Raw genomic sequence first — 14,658 nt, 5'->3', positions numbered from 1 at the left:
TTCCTTTTGCCTTATTTTGTTAAGCCATGTTTTAATCTTTTTTTCTCATTTTTATTCTGTTAGTAGTCTAATAATTTGCCCTTTCAGTCCATTCCGGGTAAGTTGACAGCTGATAGGATAATTAATAAAAGCCTTGTCAGGTATGATAAGCAAAATTATTAGGCATAATATTTTAGTTCCAGAAACATTAAATGTTAAAACATGTTAATGACTGAAGAAAATTAATTAACTTTTTTATATATATATATAAGAATTAGGGGTTTTAATATGGCTGCAGCTGTAATGAGGAAACTTGCCTTTTGAAATGTGGATGGCAAAAAAAAAAAACCAATTAGTTTTACATCAAACTATAATGTTTTCACAGGTAATGCAGATGAGATTGATAGAGTGGTGCTCTAGTGAGTTGATTTGACCTACAGATCTGGCTGCTGTTCTTCACTGACCATGAGGATGATGATTAAAATATATCCTACAAAAGGTTAACTTCATGTTGTCCCATTTCATCTTAAATGAGTCCTCATGGCAGGAGGTTGTGGGTTGACTGTGAAAACAAAACGGGAAGAGTTCATTTTCAATAAGAATCTGGTAATTCCAGATTTAGGTTCAGTGTTTGCTTGTTTATAAATGATACCAATCAACCGAGGAACTGATAAAACTATTTATTTATCAATTTTGTATGCACAATTGTTGTACAAATATATAAATATATATATATATATATATATATATATATAAAGATCATCTGTCTCAAGTCTGTCTAAATGAACAGAGGCAACATTGTGAGCAGTGTAATTGAACAGAAACTTCACCTTTGCTCACATACACTCTCACACACAAAGAGGTTGTTGTACCTCTGTTCTCTTTGCTGGGGTAGATACGTGGGAAGGGCATGAACTCTTCAGGAGGGGGGAAGTCCTCAATCGGATGGAAGTGAAACTTAGATTCAAAGTCATCTGAAAAGCAGACAAAGAAAGTCAAAAACTGAAATGCTATGTTAAATTAATGTGCTTTGCATATGCACAAACACAAACATGCAAATACACTATTAGCAAATCATAATTTCACTGTGTTTCTTTACTAGTGTAAGTGCTTGTTGCTGTTCATTAGATGGTAACAATAGCCCATTTAGACGTCTAGCTTCATCATTAAAGACAACCTGCAATGTCTAAGCTGTGCAGGTGTCCGTTGCGTACAGAGCTGGGCGGAGCTGACTGTGGGAGAGGAGAAGGGGGTGGGATCCTACTGGAGAGTTCCGTGTTAGGAGATCGAGCAGGGGGAACAGGGGGTGGAGCCATCCGTGGAGCACCTGTCAATCCAAAAGTCTTAATAAATGACTATAATTTATCTCAGTTATGTTTTCATTTAAGTTTTTTGTTCTGATATATATATATATATATATATATACACACATTAGATTTCTAAACACAGTACCATTAAAAAGTCAGCACAATCAGAATCATTTCTGAAGGATCATGTGACACTGAAGACTGGAGTTTTTTCATCACAGGAATAAATTTGATTTTAAAATATATTAATGGTCCCGTTCTTCGTGATCCCATGTTTTAAACTTTAGTTAGTGTGTAATTTTGTTGTTAGAGTATAAATAATATCTGTAAAATTCTAAAGCTCAAAGTTCAATGCCAAGCGAGATATTTTATTTAACAGAATTCGCCTACAAAAAATGACCAGTTTGGACTACATCTCTTTAGTTCCTGCAGTAATGACATCACTAAAACAGTTTTTTGACTAACCTCCGCCCACATGAATTCACAAAAAGGGGGGCGTGGTCTTGTTGCGCTCCGACGGAGAAGAAGGAAGAGCTGCATTTGTGTTTGTGGCAATGTCGTCGAAACGCTGTTAATTTCATCTCGGAGTCCAATCACCTTTGTTTGGCCTTCCCAGGGACGCTGTACTTGGAGATTAATGCTTACAATTTATGTTTAACTCGGTTCCCCGAAAATTATAATCCACATGTAAAACTATGTGCAGCACATTTTGCTGAGAACAACTTCCTCAATCTCAATCAGTTTAATGCCGGATTCGCACAAAGATTATTCTTGAAAGATAGAGCATAGAGCATACAACCGCTAAGTGTATTTTATTATTTAAGTTGGTGCGTTTAACAGTTTCTGTAACTTATTACACAAAGGGCAATGCTGTTTAGCTTTGTTAACTAGATGTTAGGGGTGTGCAAAAAAACGAATGCGATTTTCATGCGCATCTCGTCAGTAAAAAACGCTCCTGTGATTATAAGTACATCTCCAGCACATGCTCCTGCACACTTGCTTCTCAAAACTAGTCCAATCGCGTTTCCAGGAGGGCAGCGTGCGCTCAGCTGGTGTCGAATCACAACACAGGAACCGCTGGCATAATCAGAACTTGTTACGTATTTCTGAAGGAGGGACTTTATAGAACAAGGAAGTCATCAGCCCGTTTTTATGACAGTGAAAACAGCTGTATACAGATAGGTGAATTGTGTGAAAAATACTGTGTTTTTTTACACGCGAAACATGAACACATGTTATATTGCACACTGTAAACCCAATCAAAGCTTCAAAAAAGCGCGAAAAACGGGACCTTATATTAAAATGTGTATATAATATACATTACAAAGGTCATTAGTCATCTACCTGAAAAGCGTGTTGATGCAGGGGGTCGTCGTGGCAAAGGTGGTACTTTCTGAGGTAGTGGAGGAGGTGCTGAGGAGGGGTGACTGCATGCAAACGAATCAGGAAGAGGGGAAGCTGGGTGAGGAGGCCCTAAAGGATTGGCCTTCATTTCTAACGGGTCTAGAGAAGGGGGCGGAGGGAAGAAGACTACAGACGACCTGTTAGGGAGCGAGGACGGAGGTGGTGGAGAAGGAGGTGGAGGGAAGAAAACCCCAGATGACCTGTCAGGGAGCGAGGATGGAGGGATTGATGGAGGTGGTGGAGGAGGGCAGAAGATTCCAGATGACCTGTCAGGGAGAGAGGATGGAGGGACTGATGGAGGTGGTGGAGGGAAGAAGATCCCAGATGACCTGTCAGGGAGAGAGGATGGAGGGACTGATGGAGGAGGTGGAGGGCAGAAGATCCCAGATGACCTGTCAGGGAGCGAGGATGAAGGGATTGATGAAGGCGGTAGAGGGGGCGGAGGGTAGAAGACCCCAGACGATCTATCAGGAACTGAGGACAGAGGAACCGAGGGAGGCAGTGGAGGAGGCGGAGTCGTAGTCATTGGAATGGAGTGTGATTTTAACCTATTGGGTTTTGCCGATTGAGGAGGAGGGGTTGGGGGCCGGCCGGTGGAGAGAGGAGGTGGTCTATTACAGGGCCGCTCCTGAGGAGGAGGTGGAGGGGCAGAGGAAGGGGTGGTGTATGAGGAATTAGACTGAGTTTTAGACAGTGTGAAGGCTCTTTCCAAAGGTTTTTGGGAGGGGGAAAGATCAGGTGCACTTCCTCTGAACCCATCTCCCTGTGATGGAGGGTTCCAGAGAGGCTGCTTCAGGCTTGCGGTAGAGCCGGAACGAGACACTGAAACACATACACGCCTCATCAAAAAGTAATTCAAAAGTTATACAAAGCATGAGAATAAACAGCTCTGACTTCAATACCTGGGTTTTGATGCGACTGTTGGTCTCTTTGTCCAGGTGGTTTGAGTACAGGAAATCCCCTGGCAAACAGTCCACTTGGGCCCACTGCAGATGGAGCAGATCCTGCTGCGCTTGTAGAGTTTCCAGCAGCCACATTTCTTCCACTGTCATCCACACTATTCACTTTAGGTTCTGCAAAAATACATACATCACCATTATGCTTATTGTGATTTCACCTAGTAGAGCATGATAAATATCCATAGCCAAAATGTAATAAACACTTTAATCTAGCTTGCGATCACAGTTGACAGTAAATGAATCAGTTCCGGGGGGATGATGTATGAGGTCAGCGTTGCACATGCGGCACTCAGAAGTGACGCACATGGAAATGCAGAAGAGAAATCAAAACAACGGTCACTAATTAGAAGTACAAAACGAGGATTTGTAAACAAGAATGTCGGAGGATTTTGATAAAAGCCAAGAGGAGACTGGACTGAAACTTTGCTTCCTTTACTCCTGTTAACAAATGTTGGTTTTGACGTAGGCGCAACGCTGACCTCATACGTCAATCTGCCTGGAGCTGCTTCCGTTTTACAACTGTGAGGGCATGCTAGATTAAAGGGTTTATTATGTTTTGAATATGGATATTTTTCTTACAAAAACGTATCGATTCACTACAGGAGGCCTTTGTTCACCCCCCGGAGCCATGTGAGACACTTTTTTTAATGAAATAGCTTTTTATTAAAATTCTCTTGGACTGATGCAGTGCAACACCCGCTGAGTGGCATCAAACAGCTTGAAAGATCAAAGACAATTTAAAAAATAACTCAGACTGGATTCGTATTCATATATGAGGCCGGTGGAGTAAATGATGATGAGTGACACCTGCGCCACTCACCGGTCTCGAGTCCCATGGAGGAGCTCCGAAAGGATAAAAGTGGAAGTAACAACAGTGAAGCATGAGAGAAGATCACGCCTGGACTATTTATGTTGTTTGTATTATTGTGTTTTATGCGGCAGTCATCCACAAGGGGCTGCCACTTTTACTTTCGTTTTGTGTTTGTTCAGTTGTTTATTAAAGTTTTAGGTTATGTTTAAATGTTCGCCGGTTCCTCACTCCTTCCTGATCTATGAACTTTGTTACAATTTAATATCCATCTTTTCACAATTATATATATATATAGAGAGAGAGACAGAGAGAGAGAGAGAATGTAACTTAATTAATGTTGCGCAGTTACAATGAGGTTCAGTGTCCCGTTTGTCTCTGGTTTGATTTTACTACAGTATCCATGATACACAAAAATAAAACTCAAATCTTGTGGCATCAAACGGTCTAATCTTATCAGGTAGTGAATTTTAGCATAGTTAAATAATGTTTAACATGACACAACATGACTTAGATCCATGAAGTGTAAAAAAATTTTTTTTCAAAATGTCTTTCAAAATATTTATTTTGCAATATTTGTTATATACATACAATAAACGAAATTATAGTTATGGACTACAGTTGCAAATTAAAATATATTTTTATTATTTAGTTTTTGTCATCTTAATAGCTCCTGTTATAATAATAACCTTTTCCAGGACCAATAAAAGATGCCCAAGAACATCCTACTTTCAGTCACATAAAGCAAACAGACTCAAGACAAAAAGTGATGCATAAACAGGAACCGTAAGCTGAAGTGAGCCAATGACTTATTAATGAAGATGGCATGTCCTGAGCACAAAGAATACTGTTGTCCTTTGTAATAAAGAGGAAGATGAGGAGCATTGTCACCCTCCAGTTTCTGTGTGATCCTCACTCCAGCACTTCCTGAGGTCTTGGCCTTTTATATGCCGCTGTGCATTTCCATATATAGATAGAAAGCGTATGTGTCTTAGTGTGCACATGAGTGCTTTGAAGTGTGAGAACCCAATGGCTGTGGACCTTGATTTCAAATATAGCTCTGACACTGATAAATCCTAACAACTTATCAGTCATTCCGACTTCCTCTGACACCTGGTTTTCTCCTCATACTTACTCTATTGTACTGTTTCGCAAACTTCCGAAGAGAGTAATTCAATAAAGGTTCTCATGCTGACACAACACTCTCATCCTTAATATCCAATCATTGAAAATGCATTGCTGGTAGCGCTGGTTACATTAATAAGGTTTTTAATAGTGTTGCCATCAAACAGCAGATATTAATTTTCGACTGCAAAATGAGATAATCAGGAAATTAACCTGAAATCATATCAGTTTAGTATTCATATTTCCCATGCTTGCAAACAGATGGATTGTAGCCAAGTGACTCATTTCACCTGATCGGCGTTAAATAATAAATTGGGCTTATGTTAATAAATTAGATTTTGACTCACTGTCAAAGATTGGTGCGCTTCTGTCATTGACCTGTTTGACCTTTTTCAGCCTTGTCCCTTTCTGAATGTCAGACAGGAGAGCATTGCGACCTCCACCCTCAGAACACTGGAGTTTAGGAGGGTCTGTCCGTGACTGTAAAAGAAAGAGCGGAAAAATTGAAACTTTCTTAGTGTTGTGAAGTTCTAATGAGTTTCACTGTGCCTTTAGTTTTCTTTAGATTGTTACCACAGTATCCGTGATATACCAAAACAAAACTCAAACTAGTCAAAAGTGGTCTAATCTAATCAGGTACAGAATTTTAACATGACTAAAGACTGAATGAAGACTGTTTCATCTGTTTTTATCCATATAATGAAAGTCATAGGAGTCCAAAACAACAATTTCATGGCATGGACATTTTTTAAATACCTTCTTTTGTTTTTTCATATGGGTTTAAAAAGGCATGAGGGTGAGTAAATGCTTCATAATTTTCAGTACAGGTTGAATTATCCCTTTAACGTGCATTTTAACTTCAAAGTTCAAAGATGTCATTTGTGTGCACATGCATTAAAACAGGAAGCCAAATCTGAACATGTGACATGAGTTACAATTACAATTGAGTTACAAGAACAATTACATGAGTGTAATTTTATCTCTAATTTATAATGCATATCTAGCCAGGTGGTTGCCAGGAGGAACTGCATGATGGGAACAAAGAGAAAGATAGACAGAGAGACAGATGGAAAAAGACAGCCAATATGCACACATTCTGATGAACTATATTACAATAATAGCTGTCTGTGAATGTGTGTGTGCATGGAACTCACTTGTGCGGAAACTGTAGAAGGTGGAGGTGGTGGAGGTGGAGGAGGAGGGACAGACATTGCTCAAGAACCTGAAAAAACATATATTGAAACACAAAGTGTGAGCTGTGACCCTTGCCCTCCGGATAGCACTATTTACATTATTTGACCTCTCTGTCTGACCTAACAAAGATATTGAAATGATTATAATTAAACAAAATTAATATTATAATTATATATTCAAAGATAACATAAATAAATGTACATTTTAATCATTCTAATATTCTGATTTGCTGCTCAAAAAACATTTATTATTATTATTAACAGCTAACAGCTGAGGGACATTTTTCAGGTTTCATTTATGAATAGTAAGTTCAGAAGAACAGCATTCATCTGAAATAGAAATCTTTTGTAACATTATAAATGTATTTTTCATCACCTTTTATCAATTTAAGGCATGCTTGCTAAATAAAAGTATTAATTTTCTTAACTCCAAGATTTTGAATGGTATAGTGCAATTGTTATGAAAGCTTTTAATTTCAGATAAATGCTGATCTTTGTATCTTTCTGTTCATCAAATAATCCTGAAAAAATGCACTCAGCTGTTTTAAATATTATTATTAATAATAATAATAATAAATCAGAACATTAGAATGATTTCTGAAGGATCATGTGACACTGAAGACTGGGGTAATAATGCAAAAAAGTCAGCTTTGAAATCAGGAATAAATTATTTTTTAAATATAATATTAAAATATAATATTTTATTATATAAAAAAATTATAAAATTATAATAGTTCACAATAGTATTGCTTTTGCTGTATTTTGGATCAAATAAATGCAGGCTTGGTGAACCGAAAATAATTTGTAAAAAATATATAATCTTACTGTTAAAAAACTTTTGACTGGTAGTGTGTGTATGTGTGTGTATATATATATATTTGTACTTTGATTAGTTTTCATATACAGCATAAACTTGATCAGCAAAAATGGTCCAAAAAGAACAACAGCACGGTACAGACAAATATATAAAAATAAAAGGAAACAGAAAGAGTATTAACTGTCAGAGATATATTTCTGATACATGCAATATTAAAAAGTCAGTCAAGTCAATAGATCACAATGTTTAGCCTACATCTTTAAGATATACAGAAAAATAGCACAAAAAATAATGAAATACATTACAATAAAAATTATAAATACAAAAAATACAAAACAAGATAAATATTGAGTGATCATATTCAGGTGGTCTAATATAGGTCTAACAAATTTCTGAAATGTATATTATAATTAAGCAAAATGTATAGTTTAATTATAGATATTTACATTAATAAATATTAAATCAAATAATATACAATTCAATTAAATTATTGTCCACACATTTTATTTTAAATGTAAATGTATTTTGTAAATGCTGACTTACAGTTGGAGCTCCAGCTAAACACAAGTGTTAAAGAACACCAAGAACTTTTCAGCACTTCACAGAGATTTTGACATGACAAAGCGATCTCCCCACACCCCCTCTATCTCCACATGTTCCTCTTGGCAGGAAGCCTGTCCATCACAGATGCACCCAACAGGAACCCTCCCTTCTCTTTTAGGAAACCCAATCTCCTGCTTCCACAACGGCTAGTAAGAGGTGCCAAAGATCATCTTTTGAAGAAACTGCATTTAACCCTGAACTAGGGCCATCTCTAACAAATAAAACCGTGAACTTGACTTGTAAAAGGAACATGCAAACAAATGATCTCAGATTTACTTCTCAAGATCAACTTTATCAAGAGCCGAAGGGCACCAGAGATAACAATGGAGTCTGTTGTTTGAGAAACAGAGCTGTTCAAACTTCTGGTAAGCCCAGCAGCCAAACAGGGCTATTGTGTGAGGAAGAGAAACACGCTAAATAGAGTGGAGAAATGTAGAAGGAATTTAGTTCATATGTTCATTTTTAGGAATGTTTATTGTTGTCAAAATAGAGAAATACTCAGTTATTGTGGTATTGCTCCATGGAGGAAATGACAAACGGACAAGTTCAAGCATTAGGAAATTCTAATGTGAAATTAATTTCACGTTTGTTCATGACTAAATGGATAAAATCCCAACATTATTCAAAAAACACTTGAAGTACCAGCTATGCATCCTTTGGCCTCTTTCATGATATAACTGTCCAAGATAATGTGGGTTATATTTCATCCAGCAGCAACTCTGTCTTTCCCTAGAGTCCCATTAAAAGCTTTCCCGTGGAGATGCTGACACACAAGTTGTGCTGGTCCACCCATGAGGAAACATTTATATCCACCTGTTGAGAAATGCTGTATAATATCTGTCCAATGCTAATTATGACACATGTGAATGATTTGTATTCATATATATGTATATATGTATATGTATATATGTATATATCTTTTCATATATATATTTTGTTTTCATTAATTTCATGTGAATTTTAGAACATTAGACTAAAAAACCTGCAATGCTAAGTACAGTGTGAGAGAGTTAAAATTAAATTATTATTTAAATGAATAATTCATATGAAAATAAACAGGTTTGAAGGGATAGATGACCAAAATTGTTTTAATTCTGTCATTATTTATTCACCCTCATTTCTTTACAAACCTGTATGAATTTCTCCCTTCAGTGCACCATAAAAGAAGATATTTTGATAAAAGGTTTTGCCTTTGCGAAATAATTTTTTTATTTACAATTGAACTTCATTAATATTCATCAACATATATTATTTGCTGTTTCACACAAGTAAGTGAGTCATGCATCAGGTTTGGTCTGACAGCGTGAGTAAACGACAGAATTGTCATTATTGGGCGAACTATCCCATTAAGGGTCAACGTACAACATTTTAACCATTAAAAGTCCAGATAGGCTTACTAAACTGTGTCATTAGAAAAGTTGTGAAATATGACCAGACTGTTCACATTTAAAATTGGTTACTGTCAGTGCTTTGTGTAAAATGACACTCACCAACCGAGTCCAGCTGAGAAATAACGGTAGTGGTTCAAATGTATTATGCAAAACCTGGTTTACTGTAGTCAGTGTATTCTTTAAAGGCAACTTTACCTTAGCGGGCTGGAAAGCTGAAGTTTCGTTGGTTTCTCTGTTCCTCCTCTGGACACGGGGAAGTTGTCAGAGGCCAGTCTGGGCGCGAGGATGGATCATCATAGTGCGCGCCTTTGACCACGATAGATAGTTACTGACCGCGAGCTCGTGTCATAATTAGGAAGACGGCGAGGACGTACGGTTTCACGACGTCTATTCGCGTAAAATCTTAGTACGTGACGAAAAGAAATTGCCTATAATTCGCTGGTCAAATCAAAACACTTAAAGAAAATTGTAGAACTATATCCTTTCCACATGGTAAAAAAATAAATAATCCACTATAAATTTTTCATTTATAACACTTAGTGACACACTTTCCAAATCCTGTGGTACTTTTCTCAGTTTGGAATTTATGTGTGAACTGATCTGGACTACAGCACGCGCACCCTGTATTCCCCGTTGCGTCCAGGGTGCACGCGCAAATGACAACACAGCAGGCGGCGCGCAGTGGGAGGTTGTCTTGACCATGAACCTGGCTGTTTCATAGTTTGTATTATTTACAGTTTTAACCTCGAAATAATTAACCCGAGAACGTTTATATAGAAAGGATGTGTCAAATTTCGATAATTAAAATAGAATAAAAATAAATGCTATGGTTTTATGAGTTAACATTTTATATAGTTTTTTGTGCTTCAAGTGGCTGTACAGATGCTGCGCGCGACCAGATCGCTCTCTAGTGGTAGTTTTTGACAACGCTTGTGTGTGTGCAGAGTAGAGAGGCATGGCTAATTAATGACATCCGAATTAGATTTGATCAGAAACGGAGTAAAGAGAGTAGCCTATCTGAATATTTCATTGAGTGGAAATAAAATCGGCTTCTTCTAAAAACTATTAAGTAGCCTTTGTCAAACAACAACGCTAAAATGTGTTTCGATTCAATAAGAACAGTGCAGCCATGACTCAGCAAGCCTTGATTATAATAATGGTAAGAAAAGCATTTGTCCATGCAAATGATCTAACATTTTCCACCCTATTGGGGAAAGACAGTGTCGTCATTCTGGTTCTCTCTCTGAGAAACTTGTCTTCTAAGAGTAAGGAATGCTGTAATACAGGGTTGATGAGGTTAAAGATGACAGCCTCGGGTGAGGTGACGAGCATTAGCACATACTGATGGAGTTTTAAATACTGTAACTCTAATAATGACCTATTGCTGTCTGTTTACCCCACCCATAACAAACACTCACATACACGTAAAGCATTTTCAGGGGCAACAAGAACTCAGCACATGCACAAATGGATGCCTTAGATGGAAAAGCATCTGTTTATTTAAAATCTGATGTAGTAACACTTCCTTCCAAAAGCTAAATTTAGCAAACTAATGTATAAGAGTACAGTATATTCCAATTTTTTTCCTGATTGCACTGAAACCTTGTCTAAATCTTCATTATAGACCCAAATATGCATAATTTGCCTACTCAAAGGATCTGAACATCTGAAGTGAGGCCTACTTCTCTTACAACCAGCTTCACTCTTAATAACAGATGAAATTAATAGATCTCATAGTTTGATCACAGTTTTTTTTTTAACCCAATTATCAGGTTCTATTATAATTTAGGATGAATGAATAGTACTTTATCCGTATTCAGCTTGTGTCTTCAATACTCTATTATAACTACTGCAAACACTGTTTGCTAAACTAACAGCTTATAGTTTAGTTATATTGCTTTTCTTGACTTCTCTGTTATATCTTTACTTTCAGATTTTTAACTAAACATAAGAACAGAATCTTTGGTTTTTCTACTGAAAATGTTGCACTACTGTTTTTTGCATTGGGAGAACTAATCACTAATATATCAAAGTGTCCTGGATTCAATACAACAAGCTACACAAGAAAACACATAGCTTTGATTTCTGACACGTTGGATGGATGACTATCAAGGCATATAATAATGTGATTCTGGACGGATAGGACCACCACCCTAACCCCCTTGAAAAATATGTGGCATGCCATGGACAAGCATTAAAAACAAGACATGATAAGGCTGTGCTTACAGTGCACTGATAACCATTAAAATGATTGCTGCTAAATCCTTCTAATGTACAGTCCTTCATAAAATATTGCAGTAACACCACAAAAAAAGTGCAAATTATGTATGACAGAGCTAAAAAAAAATCCTTTTTCCTTCACATAAAATGAATCTGCTGAATGTCCAGTAACCCTGCAGGGGAAAAAACAACTTATGGTTGCTGATCTTAAGGCTGGTTGTAAAGTGTCTAAACCCACTTCAAAACCAACAAAAGACTAGCCTCACTAGGCTAAGATACGTTTAGTTTTTTTTTTCTTTCTTTCTTTTTTCAGCAGAGAAAGCTTATTTCCCACATTTGGAAAATAAAGCCTCTGTGATATGAATAACCTAGGCTACTCCAAAAGTCTATCCTCATAACTTCCAATAAGTGCATTCCATTATGAGTCAAACTGAGCTCAACAGTGTCAGAATGGAGGTAGTAATCTACCATCGGATAAACGCGGTTGCAGTCAGCGCGTTGACAGGATGTCGGCTGATTTGGCTGCAGCGGGTTTCCCATCATCTCCGTGGTTCTGTGGAAGACTCACGCGGGTCTTCCGTTTCTCTTTGAAGCGTCCGGAGCGGGACACGGTGAGATTGCGGCGATTGGAGCTCTCATTGAAAGTTGGCTGAACAGCTGAGTCGTCATAGGTTTCGTCACTCGGTAAGCTGCTCGTTTCTTTGGTTGGACGTGTCGGTGAGGTGAGCTGCTGGTCCGGTTCAGCGGAGGGATGCTGCGTGGTCCCTGCTGAAGACTGATGGCGGAGGTCCTGCTCCAGGGTCGCCGCAGATTCTCTAGCTGCCTTTCTCCTCTTGCCCACGAAAGACCTCCACCAAGGAGCTATTTTCTCAGTCATTGTTAAAACTAAACAGACAAAATAATAATAACAAATAAATAAATACGTTCAAGTTAGCCTAAAACTTCAGCATTAAAAGAAGAAGGACTATGCTGTAGCTATTTTTAGGTGTCCCTACCATTTAATTGTAATCTATAAACCCACGCTTATGACGCTATGACGTAAGAGCAACAATAGACGCAACATGTCTATTCAAGAATAACAACAACACATTGTAATCTGAGATGGACCTGTAATAGATTAGGTTTAATATACTTTTTATTTTAATAGGCTAGGCCTATATCTCCACCCTTCATTGGATACATTAATGTTAGCCTATAAAATGGATATTGACAAGTGATATCCAAGTTGGAGAAATCTTTTAAATCTAGTTTAAAACTGGTGTTTGATCACATTTTCTTAAATATAAATTTTGGATTTATGTTGGTTTATGGTTGATATGGGGTTGGTTGATTTATTATGACTGTGTAGGCTATACCATTTTCTTACAAAGCTGGCGTAATGCGATATAGGCTATGCCAGGAGCGTTACATTTAACTTTTCTGAAGATTTTGTTTTATTTTATTTTATAATATTTTATCTTAGTTTAAAAGGGCCTACTACGTTTTATGATTGTCACATGACAACAAAATGCTTCCTATAGCTATTACACCATTAATGTTAAAATTGCTTTACAGTTTTTTAAAGAAATAGCTTAGCAATAAATCACAATTATATATTATTCCAGATATGTTTTATAATTTTTGTTGTTGTTTTTAAATCTCTGTTCACCACCTCTGACATTTTTCTACTGCCATACGAAATATAAAAAAAACTTTTAATTAGGAAATTGAGAACGTTTATCAAATGGGCTAATAGGCCTATGTTTCATATTCTGAATGAATGACATTTAAAAAAAAAATTTTTTTATAACTTCATTCGTACCAAACAAATGAGCTTCACGTCACAAGACAAACAACCTAGGACATGATTCTGTGATGCAGAACAGGTTTACTGCGCCATAAGCTCCAGAAAGTCTTTTACAGCTGATGATTCATGCCACAACAACGAACCTGATCAGCCTGAGCGACTCACCTGCACAAAAATGATCAGAAAAAGATAAACGCAGCCCGAGGTTCCTCTAAATATAAGGTGTGTTGAAACAACAGAGACGCTGAATCCTCAGAAGAAATCACGGTGCGTGAAAATCATCTTTCACTCGCGTGTACCCGAAGACTTCAATCACTGAGACGCAGCTTTAAGCATAACTCGACTGAATAGATAATCTATCTTTGTCTGTGAGAAACCTAACATCATCCTTTGCCCAGCATCATCTGGAGGAGGTTCTGAATATGCCACGCAAAATTGTAACTTACGTGAAAGACTTTATAGTGTCGTCGCAGTTTACAAGAGTACCTGAGATTCCACCTCCGAAACTATCATGAGCGCACCTGTCCTGTCTTCTGATTGGTCGAAAGGCCCGGGGATCGGTCACGTGTGAAGAATTCTGGTAATTCTACTATGGCGGTATAGGTTGGGCTTGCGGTTGCCCTGGAAACGAACATCTAGTCGCTTTTTCTTCGGTGAAACTTTTTTCTTTTTTTTTTCAAGGTGGGGAGCATTCTTGTGTGCTCTTAACAAATGAGCCCAACCCTCATCTACAATGTCAATGTCTACTGATAGACTGAACGTGGAAATTAATCGTATCTCAAAACAATTTCATACTTGCACAAAGTCAGCTTCACACAGAGGAGTAGAGAGTTCCCGCTTCACTGAACAGTGGAGCGATGCCACATGTCTTAAATGTTGCAGAAATGACAATGGAAACATTATTCTAGGCTGTCATTCTTAAAGCCCCACATGGATATAGAATGCATTGTGTAGGCTATGATCAGAACAAGCGACTTGAGTTATGTCTGATTCCACTTTACAGTGATGGGCTGACAACTGTGATGTGAAGTTACATTTCACTCTGGTTGACTGCATAAGAAAGGAT

At 37.5% G+C, this 14,658-nt stretch overlaps 2 protein-coding genes across 2 annotated transcripts; both read right to left on the bottom strand.

The window, feature by feature from the left end:
* Nucleotides 1–221: 221 nt before the first annotated feature.
* LOC132104683 (WAS/WASL-interacting protein family member 3-like) lies at nt 222–9,985 on the bottom strand. The gene is made up of 8 exons (XM_059510245.1): nt 9,782–9,985; nt 6,737–6,804; nt 5,930–6,062; nt 3,593–3,763; nt 2,631–3,512; nt 1,157–1,306; nt 852–953; nt 222–541 (listed from the first exon to the last, which is right to left on the bottom strand). The coding sequence occupies exons 2-8, from the start codon at nt 6,791–6,793 to the stop codon at nt 501–503; spliced, it is 1,536 nt and encodes a 511-aa protein (XP_059366228.1). The 5' UTR covers nt 6,794–6,804; nt 9,782–9,985; the 3' UTR covers nt 222–500.
* A 2,146-nt stretch (nt 9,986–12,131) lies between these two features.
* LOC132104682 (proline-rich protein 15-like) lies at nt 12,132–14,078 on the bottom strand. The gene is made up of 2 exons (XM_059510244.1): nt 13,758–14,078; nt 12,132–12,691 (listed from the first exon to the last, which is right to left on the bottom strand). The coding sequence occupies exon 2, from the start codon at nt 12,681–12,683 to the stop codon at nt 12,297–12,299; it is 387 nt and encodes a 128-aa protein (XP_059366227.1). The 5' UTR covers nt 12,684–12,691; nt 13,758–14,078; the 3' UTR covers nt 12,132–12,296.
* Nucleotides 14,079–14,658: the final 580 nt, after the last annotated feature.

The sequence above is a fragment of the Carassius carassius genome, chromosome 25 (assembly GCF_963082965.1).
Source record: "Carassius carassius chromosome 25, fCarCar2.1, whole genome shotgun sequence".
NCBI classification, from domain to species: domain Eukaryota; kingdom Metazoa; phylum Chordata; class Actinopteri; order Cypriniformes; family Cyprinidae; genus Carassius; species Carassius carassius.
This window is presented reverse-complemented; position numbering and strand designations above follow the sequence as displayed.

Coding starts and splice junctions, on each gene's coding strand:
- LOC132104682 (XM_059510244.1), bottom strand. CDS start 12,683: ATGACTGAGAAAATAGCTCCTTGGTGGAGGTCTTTCGTGGGCAAGAGG.
- LOC132104683 (XM_059510245.1), bottom strand. CDS start 6,793: ATGTCTGTCCCTCCTCCTCCACCTCCACCACCTCCACCTTCTACAGTT. Junction 954..1,156: donor GCACAGCTTAGACATTGCAG/GTTGTCTTTAAT, acceptor TCTGCTTTTCAG/ATGACTTTGAATCTAAGTTT. Junction 542..851: donor CCCCAGCAAAGAGAACAGAG/GTACAACAACCT, acceptor TTGTTTTCACAG/TCAACCCACAACCTCCTGCC.